Source organism: Hylaeus volcanicus, chromosome 7 (assembly GCF_026283585.1).
Source record: "Hylaeus volcanicus isolate JK05 chromosome 7, UHH_iyHylVolc1.0_haploid, whole genome shotgun sequence".
Taxonomy (NCBI): domain Eukaryota; kingdom Metazoa; phylum Arthropoda; class Insecta; order Hymenoptera; family Colletidae; genus Hylaeus; species Hylaeus volcanicus.
In genome coordinates this window covers 16,607,942-16,624,289 of record NC_071982.1, presented here as the reverse complement: position 1 = coordinate 16,624,289, position 16,348 = coordinate 16,607,942, and the positions used below count along the sequence as shown (strand labels likewise).

Genomic DNA, 16,348 nt, shown 5'->3' with positions numbered 1-16,348 from the left:
CGAAATTTGAAAAAAACACTCAGCGAATACGTTTGGAGTGGGCGATAATTTAGAGCGACGTAAATTGCAATCGTTACAAGGGCTGCAATTACGGTATCTGCGCGCGGATCGTTCAGGACACTTGATGCATTCCGCGAGATCGCCAAACACGCTGTATGCACAGCTGTTGCGCGTAATCGCGTGCAACGTCTGATTTAGCGACGGTGCGAACGCGCCATTAAAAAGCGTTTCGTAACCAGAGGGGTAATCGTAACAGAATGCGGATGTTTGTTTCAGAAAGTTCGAGGCAAAGGTGAAGCGGTGGAAGTCGTAAAAGTCGCGGCCAAAACGGCGATAGAAGAGAACGGGGTCAAGGGTGGGACCGTTACCGAAATCGAGTAATTTCCGGGTTCCATCTAGATGGCACTGCGTTTGTCTTCAACTGATGGCAATTTCACGACTAACCCATCGTCACGGCCTTCGATCGCGATTCGGAGCAGCGGAGATATTAGAGGCGAACTTTGAAGTCTAATATGGCTCTGAACGATTCGCGTGAAAGCGTGGAAGGTTAGTAAAAGTCATCCTTCTTTCTGGATGTGATTTAATGTTACTAAAACGAGCCTCGAGACTGGGGCTCGCAGAGTTTGAGTCATAAACGTTTAGAACTCTTCAAATATAGATTGTAAAATATTAGAGTTGAGGATCTCTAGTTTAGCTTCTATATCGTTTGAATGTAATCTACAATACCGAATTCTGTATTACCGATGCTCACCGAAGGAGCACGATACATTACCCATAGACGGTACTCATTCCCCCTACTATATGTACAAAATATATAAAAATATACACAAATAAATCTCAGAGGTACTTACAGCTGTAACCACAAAAAGTTGGACCATTTACTTGGTAATGCAGAGTGCTCTGTCGATAAGGGTCGGTAATGTAGAACTCTTGATTAGTAAAACAGTCTGCTCTTCTGGTGATATAGATCGCTCTATCGATATAGCTCTGCAATAAGGTTTCTCTGTTACCAATCATCGATAGCTGGAAAAATCAAATTCGCGATATCCGATAATTCTCGTTTTCAGGGTGCTTCTATTACAACGAGATGAAGGATAACGTACTACGTCGACAAGACGAGGAGATCGACTAGCTGAAATCGCGTGAAATTTCCATCACCTTGGCCGAATGCGCCATGTCGTCCTACGAAGGACGCGTCTACGAGCGGAATCTTACTTGAAGTGGCAAAGCCGTAGGGAAAACGGCTTCGAAGCTTGGAAATTACAATGTCAACGCCCGCTACCGACCCGCTGCCATCCACCGTTTCCGGGGAATTGACGACCGCCCTTCTGCCGACGGTTACCAAGATCGATACGCGGCTGGATGTCAATCCAATTTCGGTGGTTTTGGCGGTGTCAATAGTCTGCATTTTAGCACCAATCACCATCACGGGAAACTCCATTATTCTGGCGGCGTTCTATAGATACAAGAGGCTACGGACTGCATCCAATTACCTCCTGGTCTCCTTGGCCGTCAGCGACTTCGGGGTAAGCGTTAAAAGACTTCTATAGAAACGAGTTACTGTCGTCAGAAAATCGTGAACCTCAACATGGTGATCTCTAAATCATATTAGACCATACAATTTTTTTGATAATCTTAATCAGGGGTTTAGAAAATATCACAGTCTATTTTGTAATATGGAAAGACGTAATCTTCAGTCAGAAATGACCCCAGCAGGAATTCATTCGACCTCCAGGTCGATAATTGACTCGATCACATCCTACTGGTCGATAATCCAATACTAGTGATTAACTGCCAATGTCAGGAAAGTGTTATTACATCATTTAGACAGCTTTTCATAGAACCAGTCTCGGATACTCGTCGATATCTGGTGTCAAATCGTGCACATAGTAAATGCAATATTACTTTGACGCAGATCGGAGTGTTTATGCCCTTTGGGATGCAGCTGGAGCTGTCCGGTCTCCCGGAGAATGGCGTGTCCACTTTGTGCATAATCCCTTACTGCATAGCGATCGCGCTGTGCAGCGTGAGCGTCCTGGTGACCGTGGCCATCGCCGTCGATCGCCTAACTTCGCTGGCGCAACCCCTCAGATACAAGAACATCATCACCCACAGCAGCATCGAGAAGTACATCGCTGTCTTCTGGATCTACGCGATCGCCGTGGGCCTCTCGCCGTTGATTTACGCGAAGACCATAGGCGAGACCCAACCTCACAGGTGAGGATCATTCTTGAACCTGTAATCCTTCTTCGTAGAATTTTATTTCAGAGCATAATACATAGACGAAACGTGGTAAATGTAATAATATCATTGGAATTATGTTTGAGTTGGCAATTGCCATTTTCCCTGTTAAATTAGAGTGTGAGTCACGCGATTCTATCGTGTCAAGCCTGTGTCACGATTAACGATACACGAGTTGATCGATTCAATGATACCTAGCTTGACATGACGATGGCATTTTATTTCACTTAGATCGTCCTTGAAGCGTTTAAAATTCTCCGTCAAAGCGCATGTTACTCTAATTAAACTCCTTTCTGTTTTCCTTTGTACAAAATTAAATTAGAAAATGTTCTGCGACCTTGTCAAAGCTTCTCCCAACATAATAAGTTCTATTTAAAGAATTATTCTCATCGATAAAAATATTGTCACGAATTTACTCATTTTTTTATATTCATATTGAAGACTACTAATGTAATTAATATATTTGCATTAAATACATTTTTTAATACAATATGCAATTCTACTAATATATTAAAAGAATAATGTCTTTTAATAAAAGTATCGTTACGAATCCATTTTTATTTTGGGTTTACACAGATTGTCCAAAACACCAACGGATATCGAACCAAAAATGTACGTCACGCGAATCCAGAAAATACTTTCTATTGAATATTCATCAATCTTCTCTTGTTTATAAATACTCTACAACGGTGTCGAGTTACTATGGACACGAGTCGACAGATGACGCGAGTACTTCGTCTTTTATCAAGTTTCCTGTCTATTTGCCATCTCGTCTCATACGAGGGCTCGTAAACTCGCAACTGTTCGAGCTAACAAACAAAACGAAACGCAAAGTAGAACCTCCACTCGATAGAGGCCACCAGATTAAACTCGTTTTATCGTTCGCCCGTTATCGTCTTCAACTTCGTTCGCGATGACAATTCACTTTTCCGTTACAACCGTCGGGGTAATCGAATTACTGTGCAAAACCCGTGGGAGGCGCGGATTGTTGAAACGTTAGATTCTATGAGGATTCCCTCGATCCCCAATATCTGCCCCAACGGATATTAGGGGTAGCATCTGGTATTAAATTTGGGCGAACTTCGATAATAAAAGTTACTCGGATACGGATTGTCTGTAGCAACCGATACGAATGAACACAGTTGCGAGCGTGTTCTGGTTGGATTCATGCGACTAGAAGATTAATAATAATTTGAAATAACTTTTAGTAGTTCCGTAAAGGACTCCAAAACCTCGGTAATTTAAAACGTTGATTACTCGCTCGTTCCTATTGAACTTTCTAAATGAAGAAACAAACGAAAACAATTTCGTTCGTTTCGCAAGCAAATCAACGTCGGACGCTAGTCATTCTGGCCCCACGTGCCTCACGTGTGAATGAACGCGTACACGGGGGGATAAAGAATGAAACTAATTAGACGAAAGTCGAATGGTTGCATAACGAAAACCGGCTAACGAGTAACATTGATTGGGTTTCTATTGCAGCGGGAACTGCAGGTTCGGGGCAGCGGTGCTTCCGCCTGTGAGGGTGTTCCTGGTGGTCGCCGTATGGGCGCCAAGCGCCCTCGTGCTTCTGGGTTGCTACATGTACGTGTACCTGGTGGCTCGTGCACACGCACGTGCGATTTATACGGTGGAACTGTCGTTCAGGCATCAAACGCAGACCATGGCATTGCCGCGTTACGGTCAAACACTGGCAGTCACGGTCGGCGCGTTTCTCATCCTCTGGCTTCCCTTTCAAGTGAGTAGAGAACACACGTGAGAGAACCCTGCGTGTCACATAAATCTCCATTTATATCCCGCGGCTCGACGCGCGTGTAAATTCTTAGAGATCAACCCCTTCGTTGCTGCAACGCCACGCTCCGCCTGACTGTTATTACTCTCGTACTACTTGTGTGTCTGACGCGTGCGACATCAATTCTACTTTGCCGGTAAAATGCAGTTCCAGGGGCTACTGACGCGAAAATTTAGGAGACACTCCACTGCGTTCGCGCTGGAAAGGACATTTTTCTTTCCTATGTGTATTTTTCTATTACTTTAACAATTTAAAGATCGTTACATTCAGTTACGAGTATTTAGTTATTGCTTGGGGCACTTGTTCTTGAACTTTCTTGGATAGAAAATATTTGTTTCGAAAATTGATTCCATCAAGAATTCCAACTAAATTGAATTCACTCTTGTGACCAAGAAAGATATACCAAGTGTCACAAATGAGTGAAAATGATCATTAACATTGAATTTTGACGCGATACTTTAATTTCTTTCAAACGACGATGTTTCGTCGTATACACTGTCGGTATTCGAGGCGAGTAAAAATTCAATTGACAGTACACATGCTCACGTGTCAGGAGGTGGCTGGTGATCGATTGATATTGACGGGAATCGACAGGGTGAGCTCCGTAATGAGGTTTTCGTGACGCGTCTGTCTCCATCCCCCTTTGGGCGAAACTTCCGTCTGGCTGAAGGGTGAAAAACGACCCGTAACTTTCGAAATTGCCGCAGCGAAGAAGTTGCGGAAACGAGCGTTCGGGCTAACCGCGAGTAGAGGGAATCCGAGCTTCTGTAAACTTGCGGCAAAAGCGTGTTCTTTTCTTTTTGCCACGATTTTCCTGGCTATCGTGAAAGTAACTCCCCAGTCACGACGATTACAAACAATTCCCTTGTATTTCCTACGCGTGCTCGTTTTATCTTGGCTCGAAATCCGCAGAGGTTAATTGAATAAGCTTCCACCCGAGGAATGATCATCCGATAGGAATTTCTCGTAATTCTTCCTCTTCGGTTAGAGATTGAACATTCCTTATTCGTCTTTAGTATGGTATTTTCTACTGTGTGCAAAAAAGAAAAAGAAAAAACTTCAAATTGGATATTCAACATATAAAACTTGACAATATTTAATCCTCAAATGAAAAAATATTTGCATCAGACTTTCTGTTGGATGCTACAATTATCGTATAAATAAGTTACAACGCTAATAATAAATTTATTCAATATTAATCAATATTATGAAACTTCTATTTTGTGATTGCAATTTAGCGGACTATACATTTTCTTCGACTATTTATGCATCGGAGTAGATGGCACTTTTCATCTATTTATAATGATTATTTATAATGTTAGCCTTTACTTTAAAAAGTAGAGAACATTCAAGTGTGTAACGAGATCGTAGCGGATACAGAAAGAATACTAATTATCGCGAGCCAGAAAGCTAAATAAAAAACACAAGTAAACTGAAAAAAGAAAATCTTCCTTTGGAACTTTTCCTCTTTTTCTCTTTTCTTTGTTTTCCTTTTCCACAACTTTCCTGCCCGCGTTTCTCGTTTACTTTCTGTATCTTGTACAATCTCGTCAGAACTTGCGTATAATTTTTCCTGCGATCATAAATTAGGCGAAAATGTATATTACCATCTAATATTGATATATTCTTACCTTTCTTATAAAAAGTATCGAAAATATTGGATTTTCTGTGCAACTTCCGAGCGAGCAAGTGTCGAGAGGTATTCTAGACTGTGCGCTCCAACTTCGTCGATAAAATTCATGTTCTGCTTAACATTTATATCGCGAAACTTTAAATTGCGCGGCTCGCGATAAATTACGTTTAGCAAGCCATGCTAATTTATCAATACGTCTACGGAAAAATCAACTTGTACACACTTTTCTCTGTGTTCGGCCTAATTCTAACTATCTCTGGAGCAAACGCAACAACATTTTAAGTATACGAAATCATTAGCATCTATCTTAATTTGGTCATGACATCAAAACTTGGAGATTTTATAAAGAATAGCTAATTCTATTATAAAGGGAATGTTAAAAATCAATGTACATCATTTCGTCGCATTCTCAACTTTTTGTCTTATGGAGTTAATCGATTTGTGCAATGAACGGCTCACTTAATAATCAAAGTAGGAATAAAATGGTTAAACCTGCAAGGTTATGAGATGGTCCTCTGGAGAAAACGTCGGAAACAATCTTTGCAGAAACTACTTTTATCGAGAGGATAAAACAAAATGTAAACTTTATATCTGTCTCGTAGATATAAGAGAAAAGTGAGTGCTAGATAAGAGAGGAATTCTAAGCATATTTGAAAGCCTGTTTATTTTTATGGGAAGTGTTCCAAAGCTATTTAACTTTTTAAGTAAAAGCTCGTTCCACAGGGTACTTCTTGTAGGCGAAGTTCAATAAAATCGTCTCATAAATAAACGTGGGCGTCCAGACATTCTTAGAATTTCTCTTGTCCATGATACTCACTTTTTACGCTTTATATACACTCAGTCCCATAAATATTCGTATCCTCTATATCTATCGATGAAATTAAATTGTAATTTTCCAGACATGCATGTTGCTGGACATCTTCTGTGGGACGGAAATCCTCTCCGAATGGGCGGTGGTATGGCTCGGGCTGCCCATAATGGCTCACAGCGGCGTGAATCCGTGGATCTACGCTTTCCACCACGGCGAGATGAGGGTGGCAGCTGGAAAAATCACTGAAAAATTAGTGGCTTTACTCGGAGTGACTCCCAGTCGATACGGTTGCTCCCCTTTGAGACGCGGCTCCAACACGAACCTGGAATTAGCAGAGGTGAACAACAGCAACGATAACAGAAGGCATCCCGTGGAGGACTGCTTCGCTGCGAAACCAAACAGTACTTTGTACACCAGCAGACGATGCTTGAACGCTTCAGGAAGACACACGGACATCTCGCCCGAGAAGAACGTCGATCACGGATCCTCCAAAAGCAGAAACTCCGACATAGTCGACGAGGACATCCACGATTTGACCAAGATGCTCGACCTCAAGTACATAATCGACCGCAATCACATGATCGACTCGAACCACAACATAGATAAGATCAAGAACCTCAAATACCTACTAGACCCCACGTTCAACAAGATTCGTCACCTGAGGCGACTGAACCACAAGAGACTCACCAGCAAGAACTTCTCCAAAGCGTCAGAGCCTAAGTTTATCTCCTATCAGAACCTGAAGAGCGATGGAACCTTGAATCGCAAGGCACTGCAGATGAACACTATGTCTGATCCTGTTCTGAGCGCCGACAGCCCCATGGTGCACACCAAGGACTTCAACGATGCCCTAAACTCGGCCAATGGTAAACGAAGAAACTCTAATCTCTGCTCTTTGTCAGATCCTAACATCAAAGCTGCGATAGGGCACTCCTCCGACGTGAATCTCAGGTTACCCACTAGCGGGAACGTGGTCGAGACGCACAGATACTCCGTGCAGAACTTGGACCACAACAGGTGCGACGGAGGTCTAGCTAAGCACGTGATGCTGTCACGACAGTTGGAGAATCAGAGGAGATTCCACGTTTACCCCCGTCCACGAGTGAAAATCAGCAACCCTTTTGGCAGAACGAGTCCTAATTTGAATTTAAAGCTTCAGAACAGCTACACGTCGCCGTCCACGCCGGACAGCGCGAGGTCGAGCCTGTTGAGCAGCCAGAAGACGTCCCCTAAGCACGTGATAATCACTCCTAACCATCTGGCCAACGTGATCCACCTGGATCACGCAACGCCGCGGCACCTGGAGCCCAGAGACACGGCCTCCAGGTTGCTGCAAGCCAGAAGGAACATCGAGATACTAAAACATTCCGAGTCGATAAACACCATCGAACCTATGACTCACGTCAGGTTGCTAGAGCCTTACAGAGTCATGGAGACCCTCAACGTCCCGACGATACACTCGGAACCGCCCAGCCCCATAGATCCTCTCCCTCTAGCGTCCCTACAAGAGGAAAATACGAGGAACTCCGACTCGTCGAAGCCCTCAATCGATATCGACCGATCCAAGTCCCCTCTGAACAATAGGAGAAGTCCAGTCAGACATTCTGACCCTGTGATACCATCCGTCTTGCTGAACATCGAGGACTACAGCGAGGATTGCGATAACAAGGACACATTCAGTCAAGACGGTTCCTCGAGTAACCTCCCCTTGTCTGGCCTGGCGCCCTCGATAGAGCCTATAGATCTGTTCGAGGCGTTGATGAAGAACTCGGAGAGGTTTAGAGAGGGCAGACTTCCAGAACCAATCTTCGCTGAACACGACTCCACGAGGTTCAGCTCGCGCAGACCTTCGGATTCGAAGTGGTCGGAGTCTTCAAGGAGTCAGGAGATCCTGTCCAACGTGGGCGAGCACCAGACTTTCCCCTCGTCGTACTCCGTGAATAATTTCCAGGTGTGCAACAGTGGCAGCGACCTCAACGACCTGACGTCCTTGGATCCCTTCATGTGTCCGGACGCCTTGACGTCTTCTTTGCGCGAGTCGTTCTTCAGCGCGCCGTCCGTGCCCGATTCGGAGATCTTCACGTCCTTCGAGGAGAACGACGAGTCCATCCAGACTCCAGACTCCGAAAGGGAGCTCTCGCCTTGCCATTTCGCGTCGACGATGAGCAGGAAGAGGTCGATGAACGAGGCAGAATTCCAGAGCAAGTCCACGGATTCGATGTTTCGAAATCGGTCGACCAGGTCCTGCACGATACTGCGGCTGGAACCGTCCTTGCATCTTAGCAGGCTCAGAGTCAGGCCAGGTACCAATTACATTATCAAGGACATGGCAGGCAGGGGAAACAAACGCTTGGCGCCTCTTGCCACGCCGACACCCACGGACATTTGCACCCCCACGTTCGAGTTCGTCTCGGAGATCAAGGGCGACAACGGTGTCGGCGTTAGGGTATAGATCTCTTCCGGGTGGTGGAAGCGTTATTTTTCGAGGGAGGAAGAACAAATTCGCTAAGTGGGATGTGGGCAGTTGTAATGGGTGAAATTCGAGAATCTTTTTTTCAAGATTTAAAGACATTATTTTAGATTGAAATCTGTAATTAAGTGTTGAGAAAAAAAATTCTTGAATTTAGGCTATCGCGACTGAACGTATTTCCTTGACGGAGATTTTTACACGTGCGTCACCACGCGCGCCTACGTCTGTATTTTTATAACAGCTGGATGAATTATTCTGTCTACCTGCTTAGGAGAACGTACTGAAGTAGATAACAATTATCGTGAAATAATGGTATCGAACTTTCAAGTTGGACTGTGATAGTATGACGTGTCTTTAGTGGGATCATAGAACGATCGCGTCAGAGAGGAAATTCTACAATTGTAGCCTTTGCCGATGATTAATCCTTCGACTCTTGATGATTATCTTGGAATGCCTGGCGTTAACCGCGGAAAGCCAGTAGCATTTGTTTTCTTTCTATTTTCTCCTCCTAAAAGATAGAAACTTATTTCAGTACTAACCATTGAATCTATTCACTTTTTGAATAATATTGAACGAATAATTAGAGGAAATTGTTACTATAGTTTTACTCGAAAAGTAGAAAATTGTTGTATATATCATACTTAGTGTTCTCAAATTAACCATATATCCGAGAAAAAAGATTCAGATTCGTCTAAATATTTTAAACATGACTCCTCGAACAGGAAAAGCACTTCTTTCAAAAATTTACTTTCAGAAACAACAGTTTTTAAAATTTCAAGCTTCTCCTCGAACGAAGTTCAACTCTTTTTCAAATACAAATGCAAACAAGGCTCGAAATACCTTCCAAAGTCGCTCAGATTTTACGAGTCTTAGGATTAACGTCGTAACAAGAATTTGTAATATACTACAGAGACTACACTGACATATTTAATATATTAATGAAAAGTTCAAAAGTGTGAAATATATCAGAAGTCAAACGATGTCGAGTTTAATATAACTGATTTAATTAATCGTTTATAGATATATGAGAATCATTGTCACAAAAGTCGTATACGTATACAACGACAACTCGATTTGCATTTACGAGCATCCTCCGAAGCATAAATTGCGTCGATCCACTATCCTGTTAAAAGGTATAGCATTCTGCGTCCCCAGACTTTGCCTCGCCCAGACCTGAATTGTTTAAACAATCGCGCAAACCGTGCCAAGCAAGTTGTGCAAATTTGACATTTTTTTCGACGAGCGACGTAAGAATTGCAAAGCTACGAACAATATTACCGCTTGCGTACCTGATCGAGTTCGATGATTTACAGGCAAGAATAGTTCTTGTCAGAGCATCTATTTTTTAGGAGTCCCGCAACTAAAAGCCTTCGATATTTGATCCTGCACAGCCGACAAAATCTGTCCTTTCTGTTCTCCAAGTAAAAATGATTTCACGTATTCCTTTCTCATTCACTTGTCTAGTCACGATCAGTCCACGTAATCCTAGGTACACAATTGTAATTAATTTAAGCGACCTAACGTTCGAGACGATTGTCCGCGATTTGCTCCAATTCCTGCAGAATTTCCAACACCAACAAGGCGTGAGTTAGCGTGACATCGAGTTACGATATTTGTTGTTACGAATAACTAATGTGGAAATTCTTTACCACCCCAAAAAAAAGTGATTTTTCCACGACAAATGATCACATACAAAAGTGATCCGAGACAATATAACAAGCTGTGCTTAATAAAATTGTATGGTAGCACTGTGGCGATATTTTTCCAATGATAATGTATAGTAGGTAGAACGAAAGAAAAATCGAGTGTAACATTTCTTTCTCCCTACAATACTAATTATTAATTCTTCTCTCTCAATGTAAATTTTCAGATTTCAGATTTCCCTTTCTTTGTAAATAATTTACTCTGATATGTGTGTTTAATCTTGCCACGACCTCAATGTCACGTGAACACACGCCTCGACGTAAAGCTCTGCGAGATTACTGCAGAGTGTGTAGATAATTTAGTGTAAAGTAATAACAAGAGATCGTTGTTCCAATGTTAAGTCTTGTCTAATGAGAAGGGGGTGAACGAGAGTCGTTTTAGCGTGGTGTTATTTATTTAAGGAAACTGTACAGTAGAGGGAACGTAAGGACCAAACAATTTTAAACATTCGTACTCTGCTGGGCGTTGTCAATCCTTGGTTCGTAATACGTACTCTAGGCCCTCGATATTCCGCCATTCGAATAAACGAGCGAACGCTTTAACCGAGGTCTCTAACTTTTGTATTATACAGCTGTAAAAGTCGCTTCGTCAGTTCGAATTCCTAAAAACTATCTCGGGACTTCGTAGAACGTCCCTTCAAACCACTCAATGCCAATTAACCGTTAAAAACTACTTTTATACATAAGTTCTCGAAACGGTGCCCGGTGAAATGAAAATTATTTTTGTCACGCGTCCGCGGTATTTTTTAAAATGAATTTCCCACCTCTGCGCTCATCTGTGTGCGTGTGTGAACTACTTATCAATAGAAACCCTATTTTTCATTTTAAAGATACAAGTGTATGCGAACCTGTAATTATAAAAATATTCCATACAGGGACTAATCCAGAAGTAGAAGTGAATCTTCATTGGACTAACTATAGGTCTTAATAACAGGGAAGAGACTTTTGCTAGAGAGTAATGTTAAAAAACCAGTTGCAGACTGCAAAATATTGTTGCTAAAGAAATTCGGAAATCGGTAATTTATTTGCATTCATCGATTTCGTTTATTTAAATCGATTAATTTTTGTTCAACAAATGGATATTTCGTTAGAAATATTTATTTAAAAAATTTATCTAACTAGTTACAAATCAAAATATTGTCACTTTTAACATTATCTTCTAGTTCTCTTGGCATCTACGAAATTTATTTAAGAAAGTATTTGATCGAACACTTTGGGGCTAATTTTCGCCTCTTGAATGGAAATATCAGCCGGTACAAAATGATACGTGTCTAATATTTTTCAATACTCTATCTGTGTGCAAAGTTTCATAAAAATCGGCGTGTTGGGTGATGTTCCTTCATGCCTCAGATACTCTTTATTTTTATGAATACTATTTATGTATGCTTATCCATACATCTTTAAATAATTCCTGCGTATATAACTCAATCCTGTACTTAATATTACGGAATCTGAACAGTCTCTATTGGAGTGTCTCCGCTAGAAGTAGTTTATTACCGGCAACACGGAAGTAAATGATTATTTCGTAATAATCGCGGTACTCTGAATTCCTGTTTTGGATACACAAGCTCAAAAGAGTTTCGAACACGGCACGTGACACGTGCTGAACACGTTTCGCTACGTTGACGACTGTAAAACGATGTACAATCATTTTTTTCTTTCCACAAGTGTAATATAATAAAATAGGTTCCGTATTTTTCATTCCTTACGCGATTCGTTCTACGGAACTGTCTTCCATTCGTGTAAACGTGTGGAGAAACAAAGGAACGAGGACTGTCGTTCATCTGCAGCGACTTAAAGTCGCTTTACGGGGTACACGCTCGATAATGAAATTTCTTGTACAAAGTAAAAGATAACGTTCATCGGAGTGGAGTGGCACCGATATATTTTTATGAAGAAATCTATTATCATTCTCTGTAGATACGAAATGTTCGAACAAACACGGAATCGCGAACAATTTCACCTGAGACTGTATATTACGTCATTGTTTAGCCGAGTGAACTACTATATATTTGCGAAGAATGATTGAATCCGATGAAAACCGACTAATTTGTCGACAGTATCGGTAATTAAGATTATACGATGGGCCGTTGTAAAAAATAAGCGATTGCGTATATTCCTGTTATTTCAACGAAGAATAACTCACCGATAATTTGCCAGAGGATCGTGAGCAGATGATTGTACTGATTCGCTTTCAATTTATTACGTGTATTATATCTTCCTTTTCATAGTCTTTAATATCACTGATTTGCAGTAAGATGTAAATCCAAGATTAAGCATACGATGAGTCATATGTTTTTGTATATATATAAAAAAAAGTGTAATATATTGATTAGATTAAAACAATTTGGTTTCGTCATTCTCCCTCTACTTCGTCGGTCGGTAAATAAAAATAATTTGTCTTCGTTTCATTATTTCTCTGCTATTTACTGGTTGCCTGTACTAACTAGTCTGATAATGTAGTCTGTTTGGTCGGTAACGTGATTTAGAGTAACTTGGGTTCGTGCTAGCTTTATCGATAAAGTAATTCACTACTATTAACATATGCTACAATATAGATTCCTACTGCTATCGGTCGTGCAAATAATTTTTTTTCAAATTTAATTATCTTATTATTATGAATTAGAATCGCTTCGAGATTAATGTTCATGTAATGATTCTAAGTTTATATAATGAGAGGGAGCATACAATGCTATATCACTGGTAGATAACAAAGCGTTCGATACAGCGCTATATCACTGGTAGATAACACAGAAGTCGGTAAAGTGCTATATCACTACTGTTAGATAATAATCAATCGGCATAGAGTAGTGTTAGTAGATTCCTTCATTTTCGAGTAGAAAAGAATAATGTTATCGACTTATACAGGACATTACAGACACATAATATGCAATGTTAAACACCTTTATTACACATATGCTGCGTTCACTATTATACTTACATTACTTATAATGTATTTATAATATCCAGATAATATCGTCTTACGTCTCTATACAAAAATAATTACAATAATGATCGTTATTGGCATAGGCAAAATCGTTATTTATTGAAATTTATTGAGCACAATTATTTTTTTTTTCTTATTTTACACAAGTAAACCTATATTAAAAGTCATTTAAAATTATAAGATCTTAATTAACCTCTTATACGTACACACGTTTATAGATGCGTATGCTTGTATAGTGTGTGTATATTTATATTTAAATTCATTCTGTAATACCTACAACGCATACTAACAATATATCAAAGTCTTTTGTTACACTGGTAATATGAATTTTTGACAAAATACTGAATATTTCTTCCATCTTCTACCTTTATCATCTCCACAGTTATCTCTTCTATTTTCGCGTTATTTTCACGCCGGTGTGTTCGCCTGTATTTCTAGCCTCACATGCGCGCGAATTCGAATAGCATTGAAGAACGTTCGATAGTACAATTTTCTTTTTAATTTCACGTGTGCTTACTCGAAAACCCTGATCAATTCGTGATTATTAAGAATATTTTGCTGGTGAGCAGATCGTTTGTCATCGGTCAGGGGAGTCGAATGTCGAGTAAATCGAGTTTCTAGTTCTCAACCCGCGACGCGACAAATCGTTCACATTGAAACCAAAGAACCAAGGCGACCAAAGGCACATGTGCTCGAATCTTGGCGTTTACACACCCGAGCACATGTGCCTTCGATCGTTTTAGTTCTTTCGTCTGGGTTAGGTGGCTTTATACTCACGCTGTAGTAGAAGTAATATATTTCGACTGCTCAAGGCTACTTCTTTCATTATACTCTTTTATATATTCGAACATTTTTAATGTTCATAATCGTAGAAGGGGACTCGAACCCATCACTTTCAACGTTATAATAAATAACGCTTGCATCGGAGACTGCCAACCATTAGTCCTTATTATTTTACACTAGTTCTTCATTAATATAATATAATCGAACAGTCTCTAATTAAATCTCGGAGCCCCCTGTAGCCTTCTAAAGCTCACGTCTTATCGCTGTGGGTGGAGGTGAGCGATTGGAGGTGGAGTGATTCTGTGGCCTTGAACGGTCAAAACATCTCGCCTCCGCCACGTTTCCGAAGTCACGCAGAGACGAACATGAAACATCAGAACGTTCGCGAAACGTATCCGGGCGTACATTCGATTATAAAAAATGGTATAAAATTCGTATTGTGATTTAATCGAGCTTACGAGAAAATTCAGTAATCGATCGAATGGGAAGAAACGTTTAATTGGTTGTAAGCATTATTTTTTTTTTTTTGTTTTCTTTAAATAGATGTAGGTGTGTCGTTGACTAAAGTAATGTAATGGTACGTAGAGCTACAATATTATCGATAGTCGTGTTTTCTTTGCGAGTAAACGCGAGCTTAAAAATATTAGAATTCGGCTTCTTAGGTCAAACGACCGTTCCTGTCGTTAACTCGGATCTCGACGCAAACAGTGGAATGTGCTTTCGCGATTTGGAGAGTCGTTTACAAGTTATCCATGGTCTGGCAAGTCGAAAGAAAGTTCAATGACCTGTTAACTGTTCCAGAACGCGCAAACGATTCGATTACTTATACCGTGGGCGAAAGTAAACACGAAGCTCGTAGATGCAGCAAGTGAAACGAGCTGGAATATCGGAGATGGGCAGAATTTTATTCGTTTAATAGATACGAATGAAAATTTCGTGCTATTTTATTCGATTGTATGGTTATTCCGATGAGCTTTTATTCGTTGAATCAAAGGTCTGAACGTGAAATATGATTTAGATCAGTGTTTTCCATTGGATCGTGTCAAATATTTATTAGATCTTTTAGTTCAAGAAATTTATAATTTTTTATTTTAAATCCTTTCAAAGAGTTTGGGAGTCAACGATTTACTTTGTTACTTTTTATCGAGCAAAGAACATGTGAGATATTGTTTATCTTGTGTTAGTTTTTTAAAATTTTGCCCATCTTCGGTCGAAATAACGCTAGACGATTTTGCATATACTATAAAGGTATGGAACAATCTCGAATTGAATTCGAGGCGCAGCGCCGTTTGGCTGCTGCGATTATGGCACGTGTTACGTAATGAGAATCTTCTTGTACACTTTCTTCTTCTGACACTTCCGATGTGCAACCATAATTCGACTATAACGTAGGGTGATCATATCTCTAGCGCTTGAGGAGTCTTCGCAATTTAGGGTTTTCGAAAAAATGGAACATTTTTTGTCCATAATTATAAATCATGAATAATTATTTGTTATTAACCATTTATTTTCATCAGGAAAATCACATTGTAGTAAAGTATAAAAATTTAGTTACAAATGATCGTATTACGTCAGACTTTAAAATTGTGTAAGAATACTTATATTTATAACTGGACGAAGTAAATATTAAAAATTCTCAAAAATGATCCATTTTTTGGAGCGTTAAAGTGAGAAGACCCCGCGTAACAAATATTCCCTTACAGACTATAAATAATATTCTCCTATATAGTACAATAAATATATAATAAAGGTAAACAAGTATCTAAAGAATGTAGGTTGAAAATACTGCTAAAATCCTTGCATAGTTAGTAGAAAATTAAATAGAAACTTAGCATAAATTAGTTAATACGAAATCAATACGCAACTAATAATATTATATTAGTAAAATTATCATAGATTGATATTAAAATATCGGCATGTACCGTTGATATAAAAAAAATTCATTAAAATAAAAGAATAGTTTCAATG

The 16,348-nt window shown here is 40.1% G+C and overlaps 1 protein-coding gene across 1 annotated transcript; it reads left to right on the top strand.

The window, feature by feature from the left end:
- Positions 1 to 292: 292 nt before the first annotated feature.
- Positions 293 to 12,988, top strand: LOC128879972 (uncharacterized). The gene is made up of 5 exons (XM_054129553.1): positions 293 to 546; positions 1,068 to 1,526; positions 1,916 to 2,217; positions 3,724 to 3,979; positions 6,566 to 12,988. Exons 2-5 carry the CDS (start codon positions 1,266 to 1,268, stop codon positions 8,927 to 8,929), a joined length of 3,183 nt encoding a protein of 1,060 aa, XP_053985528.1. The 5' UTR covers positions 293 to 546; positions 1,068 to 1,265; the 3' UTR covers positions 8,930 to 12,988.
- The last annotated feature ends 3,360 nt before the right edge of the window (positions 12,989 to 16,348 follow it).